Here is a 24335-nt window from a genome sequence, read left to right as displayed (position 1 = left end):
GTTTTTGTTTAACGGCTATAGAGTTTCAGTTTTGCAAGACAAAAAAAGTTCTGTGGGTGGATGGTGATAATGATTGCACAACAATGTGAATGTAGTTAAAGCGATGAATTGTACACTTAAAAATAGTTAAAATGGTAAATTTTAAGTTACGTACATTTTACCACAATCTAAAAAAAGAAATAATTTTTTAAGAGTGTCTTAATTCACGTGGGATTCTCAAGAAGCTATACCTAAAGGAAAGATTCATGTTTTGTGTTTCATGAACCTTAAAGACTGAAGGAACAGATAGAAGAGACACAATGAAGACATCTGAAAACAGCTAAGTTTCACACAAATATATGGATTTTATTGACAAATGACATTTTCTTATAGTAATAAATAGAATGTAATCTTAAGGGTTAGTTTGGACTTGGGAAGGCAGTGTGTCTGATAGGAGTGGTCAGATTTTGTGATACCATTTTCTTTAGAACCACATCTAAGAGGGAACCTGTGTGCTGGCTGGGAATCATACAGGTGTGCAACATCTGGGTCAGCCCTATGTCTCTCTCCACACCATTAAGGTAGTTCATGGCCCTTGGCCAATATCACCCTAGGTATTTTTCCCCCCACTTTTAACGTAATATATCATAAAAACAGTGCCATAAAAAGTCAATATTTCAAATATAAAAATTCTTTTATACAAATATAATTCATAATATAATCATTCTTAAAATACAGCCATTTATGAGTTTGAAACATTATTAAAATAAATAATATTTCCTAGAGAAAATTTCATTTGCATCACAAAATTATAAAACAGAAGCATATAAAACTAATTCATGATTGACTCTTCTTCAGCACGTCTCCCAATCTCTCTCCTACTCAATATATACAGTAGGAAGCGCACACAGCTAGCCTGAAAACTCACAATGTCACCCTATATGGACCTAGACCTTTGGATTTCATGTACATCTACCTGCAGCGCCCACAGCCTATCTGCCTGCACAATCTCTACCTGGAGCTTTTGTGGCAAGAAGAGTTTTTAAAGCATTTAAAAAAGCATTTTCCAGTCATCCTTCAGCTCAGAGGTCTTATGAGCTTGTTACTTTCTGGAAGCTGGGGAAAGGTATGTCAACTTCTGTACCAGGGAGCTATCCTGTCCCCCACATGGAACTGTAACAGCCCTTTGCCCAGTAAGGAATGTATTCTGATTATCTGAATTATTTGGATTCTTGGTAGAGCTGAATGGTACTAACCCTGATTTCCAGAATGAGGAAGTTCTCTCTCCTAACTAATGCCTAGATGTTACATGGTGCGTATTTCCACGGGCTGTCTTGTGACTCTCACAGTATTTGAATACTCTCTTGAAAATGGGACCGTCCAAACGCTTAGGAGACCATATAGTCGTGTTTTTAAGTATCTTGGAGAGAGGGGAGAAAAAGGGATATAATTTTATAGAAACCACTAAAGTTTCCAGTTATTATTACTTAATCGTAGCTCTAAGTAGTATGATTATGGTTCCTCTCCAAAAATACAAATTAACAAGTTTCATTAAACAGCAAGTTGAACAATTAGCCCGGCTGACATTTATAGCCACCTTTCCAATTACTCCCAAAGGAAAAGGGTTTTGGGGAAAATCTGGCTTGCAAACTCAAGTGGTAAATCTTCAAGAATTTGAAGTATCTTTCACACAGTCTGATCATTGCCAGAAAGCCATTTATCCAGATCCATATGAACGTCTGAAATTCCTCTTACCAAAACTTTTCCTTTAAAAAAATAACCATTATTCATCCTTGTTTTCTGAGGCAGAAACTGTTCTCTCCTCCAACTCCATGAGTGAATGCCCCATGCAAACATCGGCACTGCCCTCTAAAGCCTTGTTTCTTGCACCTCTTCCTCCGTCTCCTCCTGCAGAGCAGCGATTTTGGATCGAGACTTGTGCTTGCTCGAGTTCCGATGGGGGAAGAGCTTCAACCGGTCCGAGGAGCTGATGGCCTGCTGGAAGAGGCTCTTCTCGCTCAGCAGCTTCTGGATGGAATCGTACTGCCGCACTTTGTTCTCCTCTATGACCTGCGGAAGTGGCTGTTAGTGAGATCCTGGACAGAAGGAGGGGCGGCCCAGAGCAAGGGGAGAGCCTGCCATAGGCGCAGAGGAAGAACAAAGCCAAAAAGAAAACTGTGTCCAGAGGCTTGCAGGCTGAACAGTCAGGGATATCTCATTTAACTGCTGAGTCCTGCTGCTTTACAGAGCTTCTACCATTTGTGAAATTAGCTGTAATTGTCTACTTAGCAACTGGAAGACTTTTTTGTTAAATAAGTATAGCAATGTGCTTCGTCAGAGAACCTTAGAGGAACTAAGTGTGCTTTGAAAACAAGCATAATTCCTGTTAGATCCTTTCTATATTACCTTCAAAAAGAGTGTAGGACCACAGCGTAATAGAGCTGAACTTCTTCAACAGTGGATTTGAAGCTTAACAATTCCATATTGGTCAAGATGTGCCTGAGTTTAATATGCCTCCTTCACATATTCAAGTTGAGCAAAGCCAAGGCCAGAGGATGGAAAAGCTTTACCCAATCTCCTGAACCTGACCACAGCAGGGCAAGAGGCTGTGAGTCTGTCCCCTAATTTGTCACTTGAAGCTTAGTAATAATAATGGTAATAACAATCCTTCAGTAAGGAAAGCATTTACCTCCAGGAGCCTCAAAAGCCTTAACAGTAATGATGTGATGCATCATCCCAGAACTTCCTTGTGACTAAACCTGGGGGAATTTATAAACGTCACTTCAAAGAATCTGTGACAGTTTTGAAAGCACAATGAGAAGGTGGTTGGGAGAGGCACTAATCTGAGCTCCAAATAATGACTAGAAAAATGAAATGAGCCTTTCAGCTACAGCATTAAAACCATACATCAGGTGGCAAGACAATCCAGGCCTGTCCTGCACTCCATCCAAGGGAGATTTAGTTATTGAAAGCATCAGGACTTAAGTCTTTCTTAAGACTTGATCCCCAAATAAAGGGCTCAAAAAAACATAGGTGTTCCAATTATTAATGTAAGTTAGTAATATGTCGCTATTCAGTAAATCCAACTTCATCTCATAGCTCAGATCAAAGTAAGAAAACTGTGCAGCTATTTTGAGTAAGGCTGGATAGCTGTATGACATATTTTTAAGAAGAACTTGCACATTGCTGTAATTTGCAGGAACTATCTCACATATGAGATTGTTATCCAGAATTAAAGGAGAAAAGAGATCCTAAGTAAATTATAACACTCACCAAAAATCGTTGACATTCCAACATGGCTTCTATCCTGTGTTCCGAGAGGATTACTGTGCAATCAGCAAAAGCCTGTTTTAGGGTTCTTCGAATGATTTGGTATGTTCTAGAAAAGTAAGAAAATACTGCATAAAACATCACAGAACATTAGCAATCTGCCTTTATCCTTGATAACATAGCTATCATCCTATCAATTTAGTTCTTTAAATTACTTATCTTTCTTTAAATACTTTTAATATAATGTTGATACAGTGTCAGCCACAATCAGCTTTCCAACCATGGGGTAGAGTCTAAGTTTTCATAAATAAATAGGACACACACTTTGAAGAAAATTTCACAAATAAGTATATTTTTCATTATGTAGAATCACTAGCAGTTCTTTATTTTGTGCTATAAATATTTCATATGGTACAAAAGGGATTCTAAGGAAAATCACAAGGATCCAATTATACCTACGTAACTAAATATTTCATCATGCGCTGATAAGGGAGAAGAGTTTGCACGAAATTACACATTACACTCAGAAGAGAACACATGGCTCTTATACTAGGAAATAAGCACTTGTGCTCATGTCAAATAGTGACTTTTCCACTAAGCAATTATTTCATATTTAGAAGGCGGTCCTCCACTTGCAGGAATGCCAGCCTAATGGAAATTTGTGTCAATATGAAGTATGCCTCAATGATTCTGCTCCTGTCATGTTATTAAATAGTAGGGATTCTGAAACTCACATTGGATCCAAGTGAGCACTGGGTTCATCAAGCAGCAAGATCTTTGCCTTACTGAGAACAGATCTGGCCAAGCATATCAACTGCTTGTGGCCGTGGCTTAGGACATTGCCCCCATCCACAAGGACAAAATCAAGCCTCCCAGGAAACTGCTCTATCACAGATCTGAGTCCAACCTGCAGAAAAGAGAATGGGAAAAGACTGTGCTTAGAAAGGGTAGTTCAGATATCACAAGGTCAAAAACACTCAAGAGGCTGATGATCTAAAAAGGCACACAGGCGAGCCATCTCGTGGCATAGTGGTTAAGTTCACGCCCTCCGCTTCGGCGGCCCGAGGTTCACTGCTTCAAATCCTGGATGTAGACCTGCACACTGCTCATCAGGCCATGCTGTGACAGCATCCCACATACAAAACAGAGGAAGACTGGTACAGATGTTAGCGACAATCTTCCTTAAGTAAAAAGAGGAAGATTGGCAACAGATGTTAACTCAGGGCCAAACTGCCTCACAAAAAAAATAAAATAAAATAAAAAAGTAAAAGACATAAGGAGTTCTGAAAGCTTAAATTTCATGCCACCCCCTCCACTCTTGCTATTTGGGTTTGATTGAGCAAAAGTCTATATATAATCTTGGCAGCTCTAAAGCATCCATCTACGACTTGTTTCAGCTCTGTACTCGGTTCTTTCAGGAGATGTTCAATGGGGGCCTGTTATGTGCCAGGTACTCCAATAGGTATTGAAGAAATGACAAGTGGTGCATGGCCCCTGCAAGGCTCAGGGTTTATAAAGACAGACAGTAATAGTCACAGCACAACTAAATACATGCTAGAAAAGATAATATGTATAGAATGCAGTTATTTACTCTATCATGACAGATTCTTTTAAGCTACCTTCCATTTTCTACTCTAGCATAATAGAGCATAAAAGCTAGCATAACAGAATCCAGGGAGGGAGCTGGTCCCATGGCTGAGGGGTTAAGTTTGCACACTCCCCTTCTGCGGCCCAGGGTTGTGCCGGTTCGCATCCTGGGTGTGGACATGGCACCACTCATCAAACCATGCTGAGGTGGCATCCCACATAGCACAACCAGAGGGACCTACAACTAGAATATACAACTATGTACTGGGAAGCTTTGGGGAGAAGAAGAAGAAAAAAAAAAAGAAGATTGGCAACAGACGTTAGCTCAGGTGCCAATCTTTAAAAAAAAAAAAAAAGAAGCAGGGGAGCGTTTTAAAACTACATATGGCAACTCACTAATCAGCTCTTCAAAAATTGATTGTAAGAAACTGATGAAACTATGAAATCAAAAAACGAGTTAAAATAGTGGTATACTACTGGAGATTTAAAGGTGCTTAAAGTATCGGAGTGGAATATGGCAGTTGTGTGAGGGTCAATGGCTTATTTTTTAAAGCTAGACACGGAAAAATAGGTTGAAAATGCAAATGAGATAGAGAAACCCACTCTTTCAAAATAAGACAAAAATTGAAGTCTTGGCCTATATCACTTATTCTGTTAAATACGGATTAATGTTTATTTTTTGCCAAATATTGCTGAGTGAGGGCTAAGGAGATACACAGATGATTGTCTCCTGCCCTTGGGAAGTCTGAGATTTAGTACTGGGAGGTAAGATGCGCTCCCACCTATCTGTAATACAGGCAGAATGAGCTAACGGCCTTAAGAAAGACTCATGAGTTCGGTGATGAATTCAGAGATGGCCCACATCACCGTGTTTGTTCAGCAAATATTAACTACGTGCCCATGGTATGTATTGCAGACGATACTCCCTTCCTTGACTGGGTTTCTCATTAAAGCAATCTCATTTTGTGAGAATTCATTAATGTTTGAAAGAGTTTCTGAGATGGTAGGGAATATAAACGTCTTAATTAGACAAGTATGATTACTCTGATGGATCCCAGAAGACTCAAACATAAAACTACTTTCGGATCCAGGTAGCTGAGAATGTGAATAAAAGGATCCAGGGTGGGGAGCGAGAGGACCTATGTTCTTTCTTTGTCTTATTTTTGCTTTTTATTAGCTTCTGCCTGTGAACCTGCTACAGCCTCTCCCTTCTTAAAACAAAAACAAAACCCCTCACCTGCCTCCATGTTCTCCTTTAGCCATTATTTGGTATCTACCCCCTTCATCATCTAGAAATCTCAAAAAATTAGTGTGCTTCTGTTGTCTCCACTGCCTCACCCCACAGAACATCTTCTTCAAACATCTCTCCCTTGGCTTCTGAGAAACCACACACTCGATGACCATGTCTTCCCATTATCCTGTGTGGGCAACTCTCCCTCTTCCTCCCCCTTGAATACTACTCTTCCTCATTCCCAACTCTCCAAACTCTCCTATCTCATTCATTCCTAGGGTATCAACTACCACCGATCAGCAAATGATTTTTCAAATCTTTATTTCCAGCCCTAGGCATCTTCCAAGTACTTCATAAATCCTTCTTCTCTTTGCTAACTCTAGGGATCCTAGTCCAAGCCATCATTATCTCTTAAGCTTCATACTGTAAATCCCAAGCGGTTGATTTGTCAATTAACCACACAAATATCCCAGGGATACTTCTAAAATACAGGTTTGACTATATCCTCTCTCTGTTTTAAATCCTATGGTAGTTCTCCTCCTGACAGAATAAAACTGAGCTCTTTCACATGGCATTTAATGCACGAAGAATAGAGCCCCCTCCACTTTCACTTCCAGCTTGTAGTTCCCTACACACTTTGACCTTCCAGGTTTGTGCCATTGCTTAGCCTAGAGTACCCTTCAGAATATCCCTGATCATCCTTTAGGGCAGTCAGGCCCCTAGTCATGGGAGTACTTTGGCAATTTCCCCTGTTAGACTGTCAGCTTCTTGAGGGTAAAGACAGGTGCTCTTTAGTTCTGTGTCCCTAGTGCCAATACTGGGCACATTGTCAGCCTCAACACATTCATTCATTTGTACAACAAATATGTACTGACCTCCTCAAATGCAGGCCAAAGACAACAAACACAGTTTTGATGAAGGATAAATGAATCCAAACTTAAGGAAGAATGAGAAATGAAAAGGGAGTGAGTGCTGGTTTCAGCTCTGCCAGTACAGTGTACGATCTAGAGCAAGTCACTTCACCTGTCTGCGTGCTGCAGTTTTCTCAACTTTAAGACTCTATAAAATCCCTTCAAAGTCAAATTATAAAATTAGAAGTTCCTTAATACTACTGGAGATGTCAGTATTTTATTTCAGATCAATCAGTAATATTTGAAGGTTTTTTTTTTTTTTTTCAAATTAAATATCAAGAAAAGTACTGACTAAAGACCAGAGCTCTAAGTCAGACAGAAGTGGCTTTGAATCTGCACTCCACCGCTCATTTGCTGATGATGTCAGGTGTGGTACTCAAGTTTCATTTATCTCACCTGAAAAAAATGGGAGCAATAATCGTCTAGACTCCAAAGACTTGTAATTAGGATTAACTGAGATAATTTGTGGAAAAAGGTTGCCACAGGATGTGGCACAGGGTGAGCACCTAATCCATAGTAACTATTAATATTGTTGGAGCCTGGGAAATTCCAAGGTCACGGGCCAGGTCACTGAAACACCACTCTGGTATGATAATAAGATTTGTAAGACTTTCCCTTCACTAGTTGCCTTGTGAAGTAAGTTAGCAGGAAGTACTACAATATTATTAATTTATATCACACCCCTAGTAACGAGGTTGAGATTTTGGTAAGAATGTTGCACTATGTATCTTCCCATTAGATTCACACCCATCGTACACTAATTTCCTAAGGTCATACCAGGAAAGCTACTTTACTGTCATACTTTGCACTTCCCTGTGATAAAGAGCTGTGCAAAGTGTGTTTTTACCCAAATAAAACTATTTCTTTACTTCAAGTAAATAATTAAGCACCTAAATATGTATCACTGTCAATATTTAGAGAACAAAATTGTAAAAAATGAATGACAGACACAGACCAATTTAGGGTGTATTTTGCAACATTCCTATCTCACTGTTTGACTCACTATCAAATATAGTAAAAATATTTTAAAATCATATTCACGAGAGAAAGGTCAATAGAAGTTAGTAAAACTTTAAATTTTCAAGTCAGTTAACATTTAACAAATTTATTAATTACCAATTTTCTGCCAGATACTGTGATAGGCTACAGTGAGAAAATGGGAAGCAAGATAGACTAGTAATTGTTTTTTAAAAGATACAGTTATTGTTACCAACTCTCTGTGCTGATAAAAATGGTTTAGATTAGCCTCCTAATTGGATGTAAATGACTTCTTAGTCATGGATTCCTTCACAGACTCTTAATGAGAATTTACTAAATTCTAGGCTCCACAGCAGACTGGGGAATTCAAAGATGAATAACACTAGGTTCTGCCTTGAAGGAATTCATGGCACAGATAGAGAGAAAAATAATAAGTGGGAAATTACTGTTCAAAGAGATAAGTGCTATGGGGGGGAGGGAGAACGGAAAGGGAAATTTCTATAGATCATCTAATTTAATGATCTTCAACAGCACAATCCTGTCAATGTAAATACATGCTCATATATATTCCCAATATAAACTTATTTTTACTATAAAAGCATCAACAGTTTGTGGCTAGAAAGACCTTTAGGACAAGAAAATTTGCCAGATTTATGTGGTTGAACTAACAAATCATGGGTACTTCCAACCCGCTATTTACAAAGAACAAATTTTGTTTTGTGACATGTCAAACTAAAAAATGTATTACAGTCTGTGAAGGACCAGGCATTTTCTTCAAAATGTTGACTTTTGCTATTGCTGCACCCCGGAATGTTATGGAGCAAGTCTCCTCTTGTAGCAAGGAAACATGAAAAAAATCGGAAAAGTGAATTGTGGTTGGAGAGAATAGTCCATTAGTAGGCAGTTACAAAAATAGAAACTGTCAACTCCTTTAGACACTCCTTTTGCTACTCTGCAAGTTTTTCAGGGCAAATTTTAAACTTAAAAGGCCACTATTTCTGCTATTTAGCTTGCTCTCTAAAATACTTACCTGACTATCAATGCATAAGGAAGGAAACTATTTTATAAGTAATCTAAAAGCAAACAATTACCAAAAAAGCCTTCATTCTAAACCCAACAGACATGGGACTTAGACACTGAGATAGCTCGCTGTGGTGAAAGAGCCTGTGAACCAGAAGTCAAGGCATGCAGCTGTTCCTGCATCCACCAACAACGTCAGCCAAGCCCCTCAGACTTCTCAAGGCTGTGTCCTCACCGCTAATGGTCACACCAGTTGTGTATCAATCACAAGGCTATTACACATGGATCATTTATTTATTCACTTAAATAAAAGAATCAAATCTTTCATTTATTCATTCAATCAATCAATATTTATTGAACACCATCAATGTGCTCAACACTACTCTAAACACTGAAAGTACCACAGTGAATAGGACATCATCCCTGCCGTCAAGGAACTTACAGTCTAATGGGGGACATAGACAAGTGAAGAGGTAAATCTCTATCCTGTGTGAAGAAAGCTGTGAAAGGGGTGGAGGTATAGGGTACACCTATGAGGACCTCCTCCCTCAGACCTGGAGCATCAGGGCAGGTTTCTGGGAAGAAGTGATATGTAAAGAGAGGCTTGAATGATGAGTAGGAGCAGACAGTGAAGGGTGCATACAGAGCATGTGAAAAAGGCTCTGGAGAACAGAAAGATCATGGAGCCTTAAGGAAACCTAATAAATTCAGTATAGCTGGGTCACGGTAAGTGGGGGAGGTTGGGGAGTGAGTTTAGAGAGACAGGCAAAGACAAAATCATGAAGGACTTTGTAAGTCACCTTAAGCAGCGTGGACTTTTCCAAAGGGCAATAAGGAGCCATAGGAAGGGAAGAAACGAGTGATCGGATGCAGGGTTTAGAAAAATCACGAGCTGCAAAGAGCAGAATGAACTTCAGGGAGCCAATGAGAGGGAAATCAGCCAGAAGCCTATTTCAAAAATCCACATAAGAATTAGTAGTGTTGTCAGGTGAGGATGGAGAAAAGTGAATACAGACAGATATTTGCAGAAGACAGCCTTCACAGGATCTGATACGCGGAGACAGGCAGAGAAGTCCTAAGTCAAGGATGCGTCCCAGGTCTTGGCTCTGGGCATTTGGAGGGTGGAGATGTCATTTGCTGAGATTAGGGACACAGGACAGCTGTGTGGGTGGGGCAGCTAGGAAACTCACTTATATGGACATAAGGTGCTTGTCCATGCTGAGATGTCAGGTAGGCAGCTCTGGGAACAGGCAGACTGGGGAGTCATCAGCATATAAGAATCAGTTAGAGCCAAGAGGATGCATGAAATTTCCCAGGAAGAATAAGTAAAAAAGACAAGAATTAGGATTCTGTCAAACAACAACATTTAAGAGGTGGCCAGGTGAAGACCAGATGGAAATATGATTAAATAGCTAGCATTTACTTAGTACCTACTATTGCCAGGCACCGGGCTGGGCTCATTATGTGCATAAGCCTAAAAAGTTACAACAACCCTACCAGTTTATTGGGCCACAATGCTAGGGGTCTTTTTTTTTTTTTTCAGTCTCTTTTGAGATTCTCTTTGGTCTACACAGCTGGTAAAGTCAGTGCTCCTGGGGAGAAGCTATCTGGCCTTGAGTCATTTTGGGATGGGGAAATTAGACCATCTCAGTTGTAGATCTTAGATAGAAACTATCTTTCCCTCTCTGGGACTTGCTTTAAATTGATCCAAAGAATGCCAAGGCACAGAGGGCCAAGATGAAGGTGTGGGCCAAAGGCAGAAAGGAAAAGGAAGCTGTTTGGTCCAGCATTGCTTCTAAGCCTTAGAGCTAGTGCTGAGGCACAATCCTCACAGCTTCACACAATCTAGTCCAGGTTAGCAAGGATGAGGTTTCACACTGGAGTTCGGGTCTAAATCCAAGCTAGGAATAAAGTGTTTCTCATCCTGGCATTGTCATTGCATGTGCTTTTGATTTTCACTTGGGGGAAAGGGGAATTATAAAAGAGGCACTATTGGGCTAAGATTCAGGTGTTTGGCTATCTGCCGTTACTCAGTTCATTTCCCTCTAGAGACTCGAGTCACACCCAGGTCCCAGAGAGCACTATGTGAGATGACGTACATCCTGGTTGGCCCTGGACCATCCTGGTTTGCATCTTTTGTCCCAGTGTACTACCCAGTTTAGAGATGGACACACCTCAAAAAGTTCCTGTTTGGATAAGTTAAATGATCAACAATTTGGGACTAAAGCCCAGACCCTGTAACTTTTAAACCAAAGCCTTTTCTACTTCTCTGGGCTGTTGCTTGCTTGTTGGTATATCATTCTCAGGCCTCCTCAACAAAAACTTATCACTACTACTCAAAGCACAAGACGTGAGTGTAAGGACAGCATCATCATCTCTGTTCATGCACAATAAATCAGTAAAAAGATATACCTAAATATGAGTAGATCAAATAAAAATCTAAACACGTAAAATTTTTGCCTTATATTGGTATTTAAAATCTTAACTATGTATTCTAAAGTTTCAGATTACTTTTACAATCCTGATTTCCTGTAAATTTTATTCTGACTTGGCAATACTTGCAGGTTTTATAAAGTCTAATGTCTTCCTTCCCAAGTTTCTCTCCCACCACTTTGTGTTCCTATAGTTCATTCTCTGAAGTCACATCAAAGATCTTAAAATGTGTCATTTGCAATTTAGTTAATGTTTTCTTTAAAACCCCTGTTTGTTGGGTAATAAGGAAACTTTGATAATGAAAACGGTTAATCTAAGAGTATTTTATTAGGGGCATGTTAAGGTTGGGCACTCAATGAGTGAGTGTTTAACACTCACGGGCATTTCAAGGCTCCTGGCAAGATCCACTCTGAAGGGAGGTAGAAAAGAAAAGAACATGCTGGATAAACAGAACTGGGCTAAAATAAGGACCAAAAATGTGGGAAACAGTGGAATAAAGTTGTTCTCTAAGAAGACCTTTGAATCTCAACATTCTTGGGTCCCATAATTGTAGCCTGCCACCATCCAGGGCTGTGGACCTAAACCTCAAGTTTAATGAAATACAACAATTCATGTTCTCCTTTTCTTTAACATAATGCCTATATTTCAAGAACTATCAGTTTACAGTTAGCGTGTTCTGTTAAGGGAACCAAGAATTTTACTCTAGCTCTCCCCTAGACCTAAATTCCTCCATGTAATGCCTTCAATTATAATGAATCACCTGTTGAGTAAAGTCAAGGTATTATTTAGGAATTGTGATTCCATTTTAATCCATATATTTCCCATATCGTGTCCTAATGACCTCAAGGAATGGAGTATGCCACATCGAGGTCATGTGGCATTTTGCCTGGATGTGCTCATAGCCACATCCCCTAAAGGCAGTTGACTCCTGGAGACTTCTAGAGAAGGCTACAGTAATTTGCAGATTCTCTAGAATGATCATCATCCTTCTGTGCTAAACCCATGCTTCCCAGAGAAGTATATCATGTCAACCAAAGCTTCTTCCTTGTGATGGGAAAGCTTCAGAATCCAGACAGGGAGTAAATGAGAAGATTTAGAGAGATGGTCCTTTGTATCAGGAATAATCCTGGTGTGCTGTAGGTACCTGGGTCTCTCCTAGGTCGCGTGTCATTGATGCATATTGGTTGGGATGAAGGGAAAGGAATGCTATCTCTGGGGCCTAACAGCTGGAGACTTACCACTGAGGAGAGGGGTAGATCTAATCCAAAGTACTGGGTGCCCCTATTATATTAGAGTTCTCCACTTTAAAGTTACACACACACACACACACACACACAAAGGTAAGTGTGTAAAATTACCTCAGCTATGACAACCACCCTGTGTATGTATGAGTTACCTTTTTCAAAATTATTTCAGTTAGCATCCTTACCTCATCTGCAACTTTCCATATTTCTTGATCATTCCACTGTCCATAAGGATCCAAGTTTTTTCTAAATGTTCCAGAAAAGATAAATACTTTCTATAGTAATAAAAAAAGAGGAAAGCATGAAAACCTAAACATCTTTGTATTTTTCCCTTGTTTTATTGCAAAATATTTCAAGCAGGAAAAAAAATTTTTAAATAACATAACAAACACCCATGTACTTACCATCCATTTTTCTTAAATTTTACAATTTTATCATACTTGCTTTGTATCTTTTTTAAGAAATAAAATATCACAGCTACCTTGGAAGCCCCTTGTGAACATTTGTCTGATCCTAATGTCCTTAGCATAAAGAAACTAAGATCATTGTGAGTTGTGTGAAATTAACATTTTTTAATTCTTAGCAATATTCCTTATTATACACAAATAGAAAATTAAACAGAAAATTATAAGTTTATGAATTATAATTAATCTGTTAGAACAAATTCCTATTTTGTTAATGTATTTTCCTTGGATTTCTTTGATAAACCTAGCCTCCTAAGGGATATTGAAAGTGCTTTAATTTACAGACACTTATTTAAACACACATGTTCATCTGGTCTATTGAACCAAGGCACACCTCTCCTTACACAACTAGAGGCACAGGAGAGGGCCACAACTGAGGAATCAGTGAAAGAGCAGAAACCAAATATTTGTTGAACGTAATTCACCTTACAGATGGGGAGGGAGGCAGATGAGATTGATCCTATGAAGTGACAAAATGACAGTCTAATTCCCTGCAAAGAGCACTGTGAAACCATTACCCTGAGACGCTCCACTGGCCACACTACTGTCTACATAGGTCTGCCTGTTTGACTAAAAAAAAGGTTTTTAAAAAAATCGCAGTCTCACTGGGAAATGCGGATGTAACATTATAATACTTAGTTCCCTCTTTGTGCATATGGGTGAACTGAAAATATTTTTGATGTTAACGTTCACAATGATTCTTTGCCCTTTTTTTTTTTTTTTTTGCCTTTGGGTAATAATATCCAGTAAAGAGAATTAAGAACTAAATTTGTTGAAGCCTTAGTTTTCACAAATTTCCTTAGACTGAGAGAGAATGCTCAGGCCCATCTGATCTGTAAGGAACTGCACAAGCCCCGTCTACTCCAGATTACTGGTGTCTGTGCCTCTCAGGCAGAATAAGAATATGCTCACCACAGCAGCCAAGTTCAAGGAGGGTCACATTAGAGACTTCATCCCCCAGGGCATAATTTATGTCATAAAGAATAAAGTTGTTGCCTAATACCTCAGGAACCCTCTGGAGTGGGCAACAAGAAGGTTAATGCTGGTATTTCTTAACTTGCATCAAAATCATACTCCTAAGGGGTGCCTACATTGCTTTACAGAAGTGGTTATAAGAGATGAATATATGACTCATAAGATCCTAAGCTATGATGGATGTATTTACGCATCCTCCTCCAAGCTTCTGAGTATATGAAAGTAATCTCCAAATAAGTGAAGAGAGCAGACAAAAGGCATTACTGGGGAATTCTGATAAACTAGAGAATTAAACTAGAAGTGGCTTTGAGAACTCCAGTCAATCCATTATTTAAGCAATTTGGTTTATTTAGCATCTATAGTTCAAAAGTTTGCCAACGGAATTTTGCCATTTACTTCTCTTTTTTTTTTAACATTTTTTCTTTTCATAGTGTGGTTCTTTACATAAAAGATTTCTAGCATTATTGAGAAAGACAAGAGGTAACAACTCTGAGGGTTTACCAAGTATCAGATAACATATTATGTGCTTCGGAAAAGTTATCTCCACTTGGAACTAAATGGCTAGAATTCAGAGCTCCAGTTTACGGCAAGGCTCGCCACACACCAGGTAAGGCTCATTACGTGCATTATCTCTTTTCGTCTTCATATCAATCTAATGAAATCGATCCTATTATTGCACATGAAGAAATCACAGCCGAGAGAAGTTAAGTGACTTGCCCAATGTCACTTAGCTAGTAGATAACAGAGCTGGAATTCAAACCCAAAGATGTTTTTCTCCAAACGTATGCTCCTCACCACCACAACAAAATGCCTCAAGTCCTATGCAGACCCGTTTTTATTCCTGATCTGGAACTCAGGAATGATTAAAAGTTGGGCAGGAGCAGCTTGCTGGGTCCATAAGGAGTCTGTCAGTGCTCGGCAGCATAGTCTTTATTTAAGCGCTGCTATCCATCCGTCTGGCCGCAGGCTCAGTTCCTGCACTGTGAATGGAGAGGCTAGCTTACTCCTCTATGCAGGACCTGATTAGAAGGGTTTTATATGGGCTACAGTGTCTTTGTAATTTTCAAGGACACTTACACATTGAACGGAACAGCACAATAGGAAATTTTACTTTGGCCAAATGGAATAATGCCATTATTCTGGAGGACTGTGAGTGGAGGCCAAAGGTGTCATAATATCAAAGCTGACGCAGAAGTTATTAGAGGCAGTATGGTTTGCAAAGATGCAATAGCAATGCAGCTCCGTGTATCTATGAACAGGAACCCAACTTCTTTGAGCCTCGGTGTTCTCATTGCAAAAGGGAGAAATGCCACCTTTTTCTCAAATCTACTCTACCTCCAGGCTTTCCCAGTTTGATACGTGGCACCTTTATTTCCTCAGTCCAGAAACTTTGGAGTCATCCATGACTTATCTTTCTCCCTGATCCTCTCAAATGGAATCAGTCGTCAGTCTTGTGGGTAGTTTTCCCAAATGTATCTCAAATCCATTTATTTCTCTATCTCTTCTGCTACCACATAGTTCAAGCCACCTATCTCTCTCTCTGGAACACTGCAAGAAACTCCTAATTGATTCCTTTCCTTTCACTCTTGCCTCCATTCCAGTCCATTCTCATTTAGCAACCAAAGTAATCAATACAGTAGTCCCCTCTTATCCACGGTTTCTCTTTCTGTGGTTTCAGTTATCTGTGGTCAACCACGGTCCAGAAGCAGATGATTCTCCTTCTGATGTACTGTCAGGTCAATAATAACCTAATGCTATGTCACAATGCCTATGTCATTCACCTCACTTCGTCCCATCAGGTAGGCATTTTATCATCTCACATCATCACAAGAGGGGTGGCTACAGTACAATAAGATATTCTGAGAGAGAATACATTAATATAACTCTTATTACAGAATATTTTTATAATTGTTCTATTTTATATTTAGTTATTGTTGTTAATCTCTAATTCACAAAGTAAATTTTATCGTAGGTATGTATGTTTGGGAAAAAACATGGAATATATATGGTTTGGTACTATCCATGCTTTTAGGCATCCACTGGGTGTTCTTGGAATGTAACCCCCAACAGATAAGGGGAGGACCACAGTAAAAGTATAAATTGAATCATGTCATTAACCTTTTAAAAAACCTTCAATGACTTTCCGCTACACTCAGGGCAAAGTGTAAAATCCTTAAAATGGCCTACAGGCCCTACATGGTTTAGCCCCTTCTGCTTCTCGCTCAGTTAGTGCCCTTTTCTACTCCCCTCCCTTTTTCACTCCAGCCACATGGCTTTCTTTCACTTCCTCAGGTCTTCATACGCTATTCTCCCTGCCTGGAAATCTCATCCCCTATGTTCTTCCCATGACCAACTATATCCTTCAGGCCTCAAATTAAATGGCACTTCCTCAGAGGCATCTTTCTTGATCCTCAAAACCAAATAAGGCCCCTCAATATGTAATATGACAATACCTGTACTTTACTTGCATAGCTTATAGTGAGTATTAAAATTATGTATGCAATTGTGAGCATTTTGTTTTTAAGGGCCATCTCTTCTCCTAGACCATAATAACATTGCTGTGTGCCCTGTCATTAGCTCATAGCTTTGTACATAGCATATGCTCAACAAGTGTTCCCTGGATAAATGGGCTGATGTAAATAAATAATAATAAGTAAAATAAGAAGTAAAAATAAGAAGCAAAATAAGTAGTAAAATGTAAAATATAAAAATAAGAAGTAAAAAAAAGAAGTAAAAATAAGAAGTAAATAGGGGCCGGCCCAGTGACGCAGCTAAGGTTAAGTTCGCATGTTCCGCTTTGGTGGCCCGGGGTTCAATGGTTCCGATCCTGGGTGCAGACATGGCACCGCTTGGCAAGCGAAGCTGTGGTAGGGGTCCCACATATAAAGTAGAGGAAGATGGGCACAGATGTTAGCTCAGGGCCAGACTTCCTCAGCAAAAAGAGGAGGATTGGCGGCAGTTAGCTCAGGGCTAATCTTGCTCAAAAAAAAAAAGAAGAAGTAAATATAAGAAGTAAAAATATAAAAACAACATTGTCAGAGTTCAGCACATTTATTTTTCTTCCTTCTGGAAGAATAGCTACTACAATCCACAGTCTTTCAAGGAATAATTCTAACAACCTTTATTATTGCTTGAGAAATGATATGCTTAACTTTTTCTCAGAATACCCTATAATTTATATGTAATATTTATCAAATGTATGGCAATATATTATATATTAATTTTATTTAAAATAGATATATATTCAAAACTATGAAGGAAGAAAGATGTTCATTGAAATTAGACATCCGAAAGCTTTAGATGTGGTGGATTTGATACCATTCAGAAATCCCGTAGGTCTTTTGTTTGCAGTTTATTGTCTAGCATTAAAGTAATACTTTAATTTTAATTTAAACAAAATTAACCGAATGAACTGGTTCAGTTAGAATTCAATTTCATACAATTACTCAAATAACCCGTTTGACTTACAAATAGTATCTGGCTCTCCCTTGCTTCCAGGGGTGCCAGTAGGTGTCTTAGTTCTGTTTTCTAAACTGTTGAAGTTTCCACAAACCCAGCTGAGAGGTCTTTGGAGGTCACCTACATCCTTTTTCCTGGTTTACAAATGAAACAACCAAGGCCCTGAGAAGTTATATGACTTGGCCAAGGTGGCACAGTCAGTCTGATTGTGCAGGAAAAATCAACTTGAAACTATAAATCACAATGATCCTCTATCTCTCTTTTAGGAAACCTCACCAATCAGAAAATTAGGATGTGCAAATATTCGATATTTATTTAATATCAGGTATGTATGGTTTAAAGGGCAATTCTTTGGATTCAAGGAAGAATAGAGTGGACCATTGTTCACTGCCTGACTAATCTCTTTCCTGAAACTGACTCTTCAACTCCTCAACTCAGTGGAGAGAGCCGAGCCTACACGGAGTGCACAGAGCTCGTCACATATCACTGTAACAGGCATCATGCTTTAGCTGTGGATGTTAAATGAAAAGAAAAGAAGCAATTTGACTTCTGTGGGGACTGAATGTAATATAAATTAAATAAGTGAGAGGAATGTCTCATCCTTAAGTATACAGTGCTGTTTTGTTTTGACTCAGAAAGGAAATATACATATATATATATACCATGCATAGTTCTATTAAAATTGTGGCCCAAATGCTTATAAGCATCACAGTGGCTATGATCTCACCTTTGGGCAATGTCTGCAAAGTTTTATTATAAGTTGAATCTGTACAATAAAAATCCATCCAATTTGAACAAATCGAGATCTTAAGGTTGCATGATAGAATGTCTAAAAAAGAAGTGTTGCTTCGCCTCTAAGACTATCTATCAATGAGAACAAGGTGAATGAAGTATTTATTAGTCAAAAGTGTTTATAACAAATACAGGATAATTTTAAGTTAATGTATATATCATTTATTTGTAAGTAAATAATTATATGTAAGATGTTAAAATTATCGTTTCCTGTAAAGTTATTTAATATCTCACAACCTCTTACACTACAACTTGTTAGTATATACTTTTGCAGAGATAGCATTCAAAAAGTGATTTCCAGGCCTGACCAAACTATCAAAAATTTCAAATTTATAGGCTCAGAAATAGTACGATTGTATTCCACTAATATCCATACTAGTTATTTTTCTCTTCTCCCTTGAATTCAGGACTGCAGTCACACTGTCCTCTTCATTGCAGTCCAGGCTCTTATCACATCACAGCTGGAGAGTTTCTTAGCCCACCTCCCTGCTTCTCATTCTGCCTGAATGAGAAGTCCTCTCCTGAAGTCCACTCTCCACCTGCTGCTGGCAGCAGCATACTCTTGTACCACCCTTTCACCATCCTCTTCCTACTTCAAAAAGAGTCAGCCCATTCCTCACAGGGCCATTTCAGTACTTGTCAAGTCTTTCCCTCCTTCTCTTAATACTTCCTAACATGTGACCTCCTCTGCTCTTTGTTTCCAACACTTTCCACTTCCAATCTCTGTACTTGTTCATAACATTCCCGTCTGGAATCCTGAAATAGTCTCTCCACGACTCCCTGCCCTGAACCTTTCTAAAACCTACAAACTTTATGATCCTTTATGGTCCACCTTAATTATCATCTTTTTTGTGAAATTGTCTATTCTCATTTGTTCATTCATAAAGCTATTTCCAATCCAATCCAAAGATGAAGGGGACATGATACCCTGTCTTCAAGGAACTATAAATAATAGTAATCACCACCACAACACAGTGTATTGTACTTAGTACGTGCCAGGGAGTAGTCCAAGTACTTCTACTTATTACTTGACTCATTTAATTCTCACAAAAACCTAGTGAAGTAGCTGCTACCATTATACCCATTTACAGACAAGGAAACTGACACTCAGAGTAATTAAATAACCTGCCTAAAATTACAGAGCTATTAAAATCCAGCCACTGGTAGAACCACTGTCTCTTGTAAAAGATATCAAGCATTTAGAGACTCAGCCCAAAACAATGTATATTGATTTCCTACCATGCAAGCTATTGTGTTATGTGCCACATAAGATATAGAAAAAGTAGTAAGAAAAAAAATCTACATTTTATTTAGCATTTTATTAGTCTTTTTGCTAGTCTTCTTTGATTGTTGATGATTTTGTGTTTAAATCTTGCTTCCTTAAGTATAATGTCTGCACAGTGTTTATAATACTGAGTGGATATTAAACAAATACACAGGTAATTCTAATACAAGACATAAGGAAGTGCCAGGAGAGGTTTATAAACAAAGTTCTAGATCCTATCCGGGACAGGGATGTGAGAGTGGAGAGTTGGGGTTAGACTCAGGATTGATGGGGGAAGGGAGGGAGTCAGAAAGGCCACCTGGCAGAGTTTAACATTCGAGATGCCAAAGGGACTGTGGCGAAGGAAGATCACCTCAGACTGAAGTGCATGAACAGAGGAAATGAGAGAAAAAAGGGAGGTATCTTTCATGGAACAGTAAGTCCAGCTTAAGTGAAACTTAAAGGTGCCCAGGTGTAAAGAGTTGTGGATCTGACAGGAAAGGTGGGGCTAGGACCGATTGTCAGGGACCTAAACCACAAATTGAAGAATCTGGACTTTATTCAGTGAAGAAAGATTTTTCTAAAAGGTTTTTGACTTGGCAAACCCCCAAATAAGAATGTTGCTTCAAAATTTTAATTTATGTGCAACATATAATGGAGAGACGTGAAGAAGATGAGAACAGAAGCACAGAGTGGGGATAGAAAAGAGGGAAGGATACAGGGACAAGGTGGAAGTAGAGACAACAGGGCTTAGGGCTGGATTCTTTTTCATAATTTACCCACAGCACTTCCTGACTAGCCTGTGTCTTGACCCATAACTATACTTAATTACCTATATTTAATTTAGCATTCTGGTTTCTTCCTTTTATCTCTGACCTATAGCAATGAGTATAATTTTGAGCTTCTCATTGGGTCCCATTGATTGGGACCTCAATGCCTTTTACATAACTATAAATCTAAGGTACTTATAGCTTTAAGCACCAAAAAGAAGCTTAATAACTAATTATTAAATTGTTAATTATTGTTAAACTGAATGAGAACTGCTGCACTTCCAGTTTCCTTGTTAAGAGCTACAGATACTTGTTTTGCCCTATCTGATATCCCTCACAGCAAAAGATGCTCCAACTCTGTGGTGGAAGTCATATGTGGGCACAATTACTTTCAGACCATAACATCTCATTGCAAGAATAGGGCTAGTCATTCCCTCAGAATAGCTTGCTGCCTTTCAAACTTGTCATTGATGATTTAAAAATACATTTAAAAATTATTTTTCTGTTTTTCATGAATTAAGTGCTTAACAAGCTTCAAGGCTAATGAACAATTTTAAGTCTTGGCGTTTGAATTGCCTAAGCCAATTGGAATCTGACCATAGGCCTCATTGTCTCCTCTCCACGCCCTCAGAGCTCACAGGTAAAGCAGAACAAATTAAAGAAGACTCTACTTTGGAAATGTACACAATACCCCGATTTCCAGGCTGGTGCATTCTCCAAGACTGCTTTCTAGCTACAGGAGGTAAGAAAAGAAGAAAGAAAAATATGCCTGCAAGAACTTGCCAAAACTAATGACATCTCGTGACTCTACAGCTGATGTCTCAGGATCACTGAGGGAGAGAAACAGTTTGTTGTTCAAAGTCCCTGTTTCATGTGTCTAACAAGTGACTAATAGACTCAGAGATCTCTGATATCTCAAAGTCAGAGATCTTGTGGGACTAGGCCCTTGCAAGTTTAGAAAAATGGAAGGAAGAAAAAGATAGAAAAGCAAACAAAAATAGTTCTTGGATTTTTAATTCCTTCTTCTTTTTCTTTTTAAATATCAAACTCCATGAAAGAAAAAAAATTACGTAATTTGAACTTTCAAAGGAAATTTAGGAAATAAAAGCATCTCGTGGTTTGGATGTTAAAAAGATATGAGGAGCTTGCCCTCTTTCTCTCTTTCTTGGGTATTTACTTAATGTTCTCAAGATGTCACTGTAGAAGAAATAGTCCATTCTGTCTATAGATATCCTTGTGATACTGGGAATCAGTCCCAGAAACCAGGGTCACAAGCATGTATAATGAGAAGCATTTACATGAGCATGATCATGCATTTTTCAAGGCAGATCTGAAAGTATTTCTTGTTTGGTTTATAAAAAGCTTGAAGCCATAGAAGAGAAAAAATAAAATAAAGGCAAGTTTGGAAGATTCACCATGACAGAAAGGCAAGGTGAAGAATGTTCATAACTCTGGCCCACTTGGGTTTCCTCCAGGTCTTGCCTAAATGGAACACACAATAAAACAAACAAACAAACAAACAAAAACCCTCTGAATCACATGGCAGATAAACTAGAGGATTCCCAATGAAACTGAAATTATTTTTTAGAGCTTTGCTTATTCTAACGGGAAGATTTGTGTGAGCAAGAACGACAACAACAACGAAAGCTTCATTATTGTAGTTAAAAATGAGACCAGAAGGCTTAGAGTCGACTGAATGCCAGCGCTCCTCGGACAACCAAATTCTCTTCCACGTCCTGAACATTGTTATCTTGCCTGATGCTATCACCTCGGGATACTTGTATTCCCAGTGTTTCTTTATCTTTAGAACATCTAACAATCTCTTTTTTCTTTCTGAAGAAATAATATTGTTTTTCTAAAGTTCAACCAGGATTAAGCTTCTGGCACCATAGCAAGTCTAGACAAATGAGTCAAAAGCATCAGCCTTGCAGTTGCAATATTTAGTGCCTCATTAGTTGAAAGGAGCAAATGTTCCCCAAAGGTAATCTATCAAGAAATACAAGCTTTTTTCTCAGGCTGGATTTATAGTCAATCTACCTAGAGATGCTCCTGGCATTTTAATTTTGTGTTAAAAGTGGAGAAATGTTAGAACCACAATAATGAAATGAATTCAGTGCCCGTTAGTACAAAGGGAGCAAAATGACCATTAAAACAGTGAATATACCCATAGAGATGTATATGTACTCTGAGGACTATCATACCCATAGTAGATATACAGCACATGCCTTTCAGATTTGGTCCCAATAAAGACATTCCTTGGTTTCCATTTAGATCATTTTAAAATGGAACTGTTGCCATTTCTCTTATATATAAGAAGTCATCTTGCACAATAACACAGATAGAATGATACCAAGCCAGTGGGGCTAAAGATCCTTTGTGACCCAAATCAAAGAGTGGCATTTAAAAAAAAGTAGCTACAGATTAATCTGACATGATTCATTCTATTCGAAGAACAAAAGACAATCATTACCCTTTCTATTTTCAATTCCACTACCCCATGCTTCCAAGTGTTTGTTATTTCAGCAGCATTTTTTATATCTTGCAAAGCACTTCTCAACCTGCTATGACTACTAACTTGGAGCTCAAACCACTGAAGCAGGAAAGAAAAGCTGATAAAAACAAAAGCCCCCGCTCCCACTGCAGATAGTGTCTTCTGGGGAAGGCTATCACAACGGTTAATATTTCAACAACTGTATGTCAGAGAATTCCAAACTCTTAGAAATAGCTTTTCTTCCTATGAAAAGACCACATTGTAAGAAAAAAAAAAAAGACACCAATACATAACAGGTATATTTTTATATTTTGCAGGGAAATGTGAATTTCTTGAGTGCAAGTGTCAAGTAACGGTAAAATGTATTTAGTCACTTTTTTTCTAGCTAAGTCTTTCCAGCTTACCTGTGGTATCACTCCAAAGGCTTTCCTCCACTGTTGCAAAGTTATTGAATCCCAAGACACACCATCTATTTGGATTTCTCCTTCCGTGTTCAGCAGTCTCAAAAAAGCCGATAACAAAGTACTCTTCCCTGATCCAGTTCTTCCCAAGAGGCCCACCTAGAACGTAAGAGTGATGGAATTATTCCTGTAACATACAAATACCATACCATAAATGTAATCTGCTACTATACTTCAATAAAAAAAAAACATTGCATCTGTTTTATTCATCAGCACCAGGGGAAGATTTGCAACTATTCATTCAAACCCTTTAGCGCACTCCCAGCTCTGATCAATATTGACCTGGAACAGAGCAACCCCAGAACAGAATATAGAAACTGGCCATAAGGATTTGGACCTCTGATGCTGGCTTCTTTTATCATTGACCTTTACTAATGGCGAAAAGGTTGAAATGCCCATTTTGCATCAAGGAAAAGCAAAGGTATGGTGTCTTAATGCATATCATTTCTAAGGATGGGCTAAAGCCAGAAGCAGAGATCGAGCGCTTGATCTAGTTCCAAACATAAAAACAAGCTTGAAAATTAATGAATCTGAAACAGTTCTAGTATTTAGATACTGTCCTTAACAAATTAAGCAAGCAGCAGGCCTGACAATAAACAAGAATAAGTTCAGTGAGCTATATATTCCCAAATAAGCTAAGTTGGGCCTTGCCACTCCTCAGTGGATAAGCACTTGGACAGCTATCAAATCAAATTCTGACATCCATCTTGATTGGCAGAATTTGGGGAAGCAAAAAGGATATTAAGGAAAAGAAAAAAAACTATTCATGTTACCTAAAGACCTTAAGAGCACAGCATGAAAATGTGAATGCCATGCATTGAAAGGGGAGATCAGTAGCTACAGGTGGACCACAGGGCGCCCCCACCCTCTATTCTGATGTCAGTCAGACCCAGCACCTGGAGAAAGGTTCTCTGAGTGAGACAGAACATTCCCGCAGTCATTAACTACGCACTGAATAAACTGCCCAACATCTAGTGGCACTGAATAAATGTTCGTTTTCTTCCCC

The 24335-nt window shown here is 38.7% G+C and overlaps 1 protein-coding gene across 2 annotated transcripts in view; it reads right to left on the bottom strand.

Moving 5' to 3' along the window:
- Nucleotides 1-320: 320 nt before the first annotated feature.
- The window catches only part of CFTR (CF transmembrane conductance regulator), a 165883-nt gene continuing 141868 nt past the window's right edge, over nt 321-24335 (bottom strand). For both annotated transcript variants that reach the window (XM_046670741.1, XM_046670742.1), the window contains 5 exons: nt 23273-23428; nt 12839-12928; nt 3984-4156; nt 3253-3358; nt 321-2049 (listed from right to left, as the gene is read on the bottom strand). In XM_046670741.1, coding sequence (XP_046526697.1) covers nt 1849-2049; nt 3253-3358; nt 3984-4156; nt 12839-12928; nt 23273-23428 — 726 coding nt within the window. In that variant the 3' untranslated portion in view covers nt 321-1848. The remainder of the gene's footprint in view (nt 2050-3252; nt 3359-3983; nt 4157-12838; nt 12929-23272; nt 23429-24335) is intronic.

Source organism: Equus quagga, chromosome 8 (assembly GCF_021613505.1).
Source record: "Equus quagga isolate Etosha38 chromosome 8, UCLA_HA_Equagga_1.0, whole genome shotgun sequence".
NCBI lineage: Eukaryota > Metazoa > Chordata > Mammalia > Perissodactyla > Equidae > Equus > Equus quagga.
This window is presented reverse-complemented; position numbering and strand designations above follow the sequence as displayed.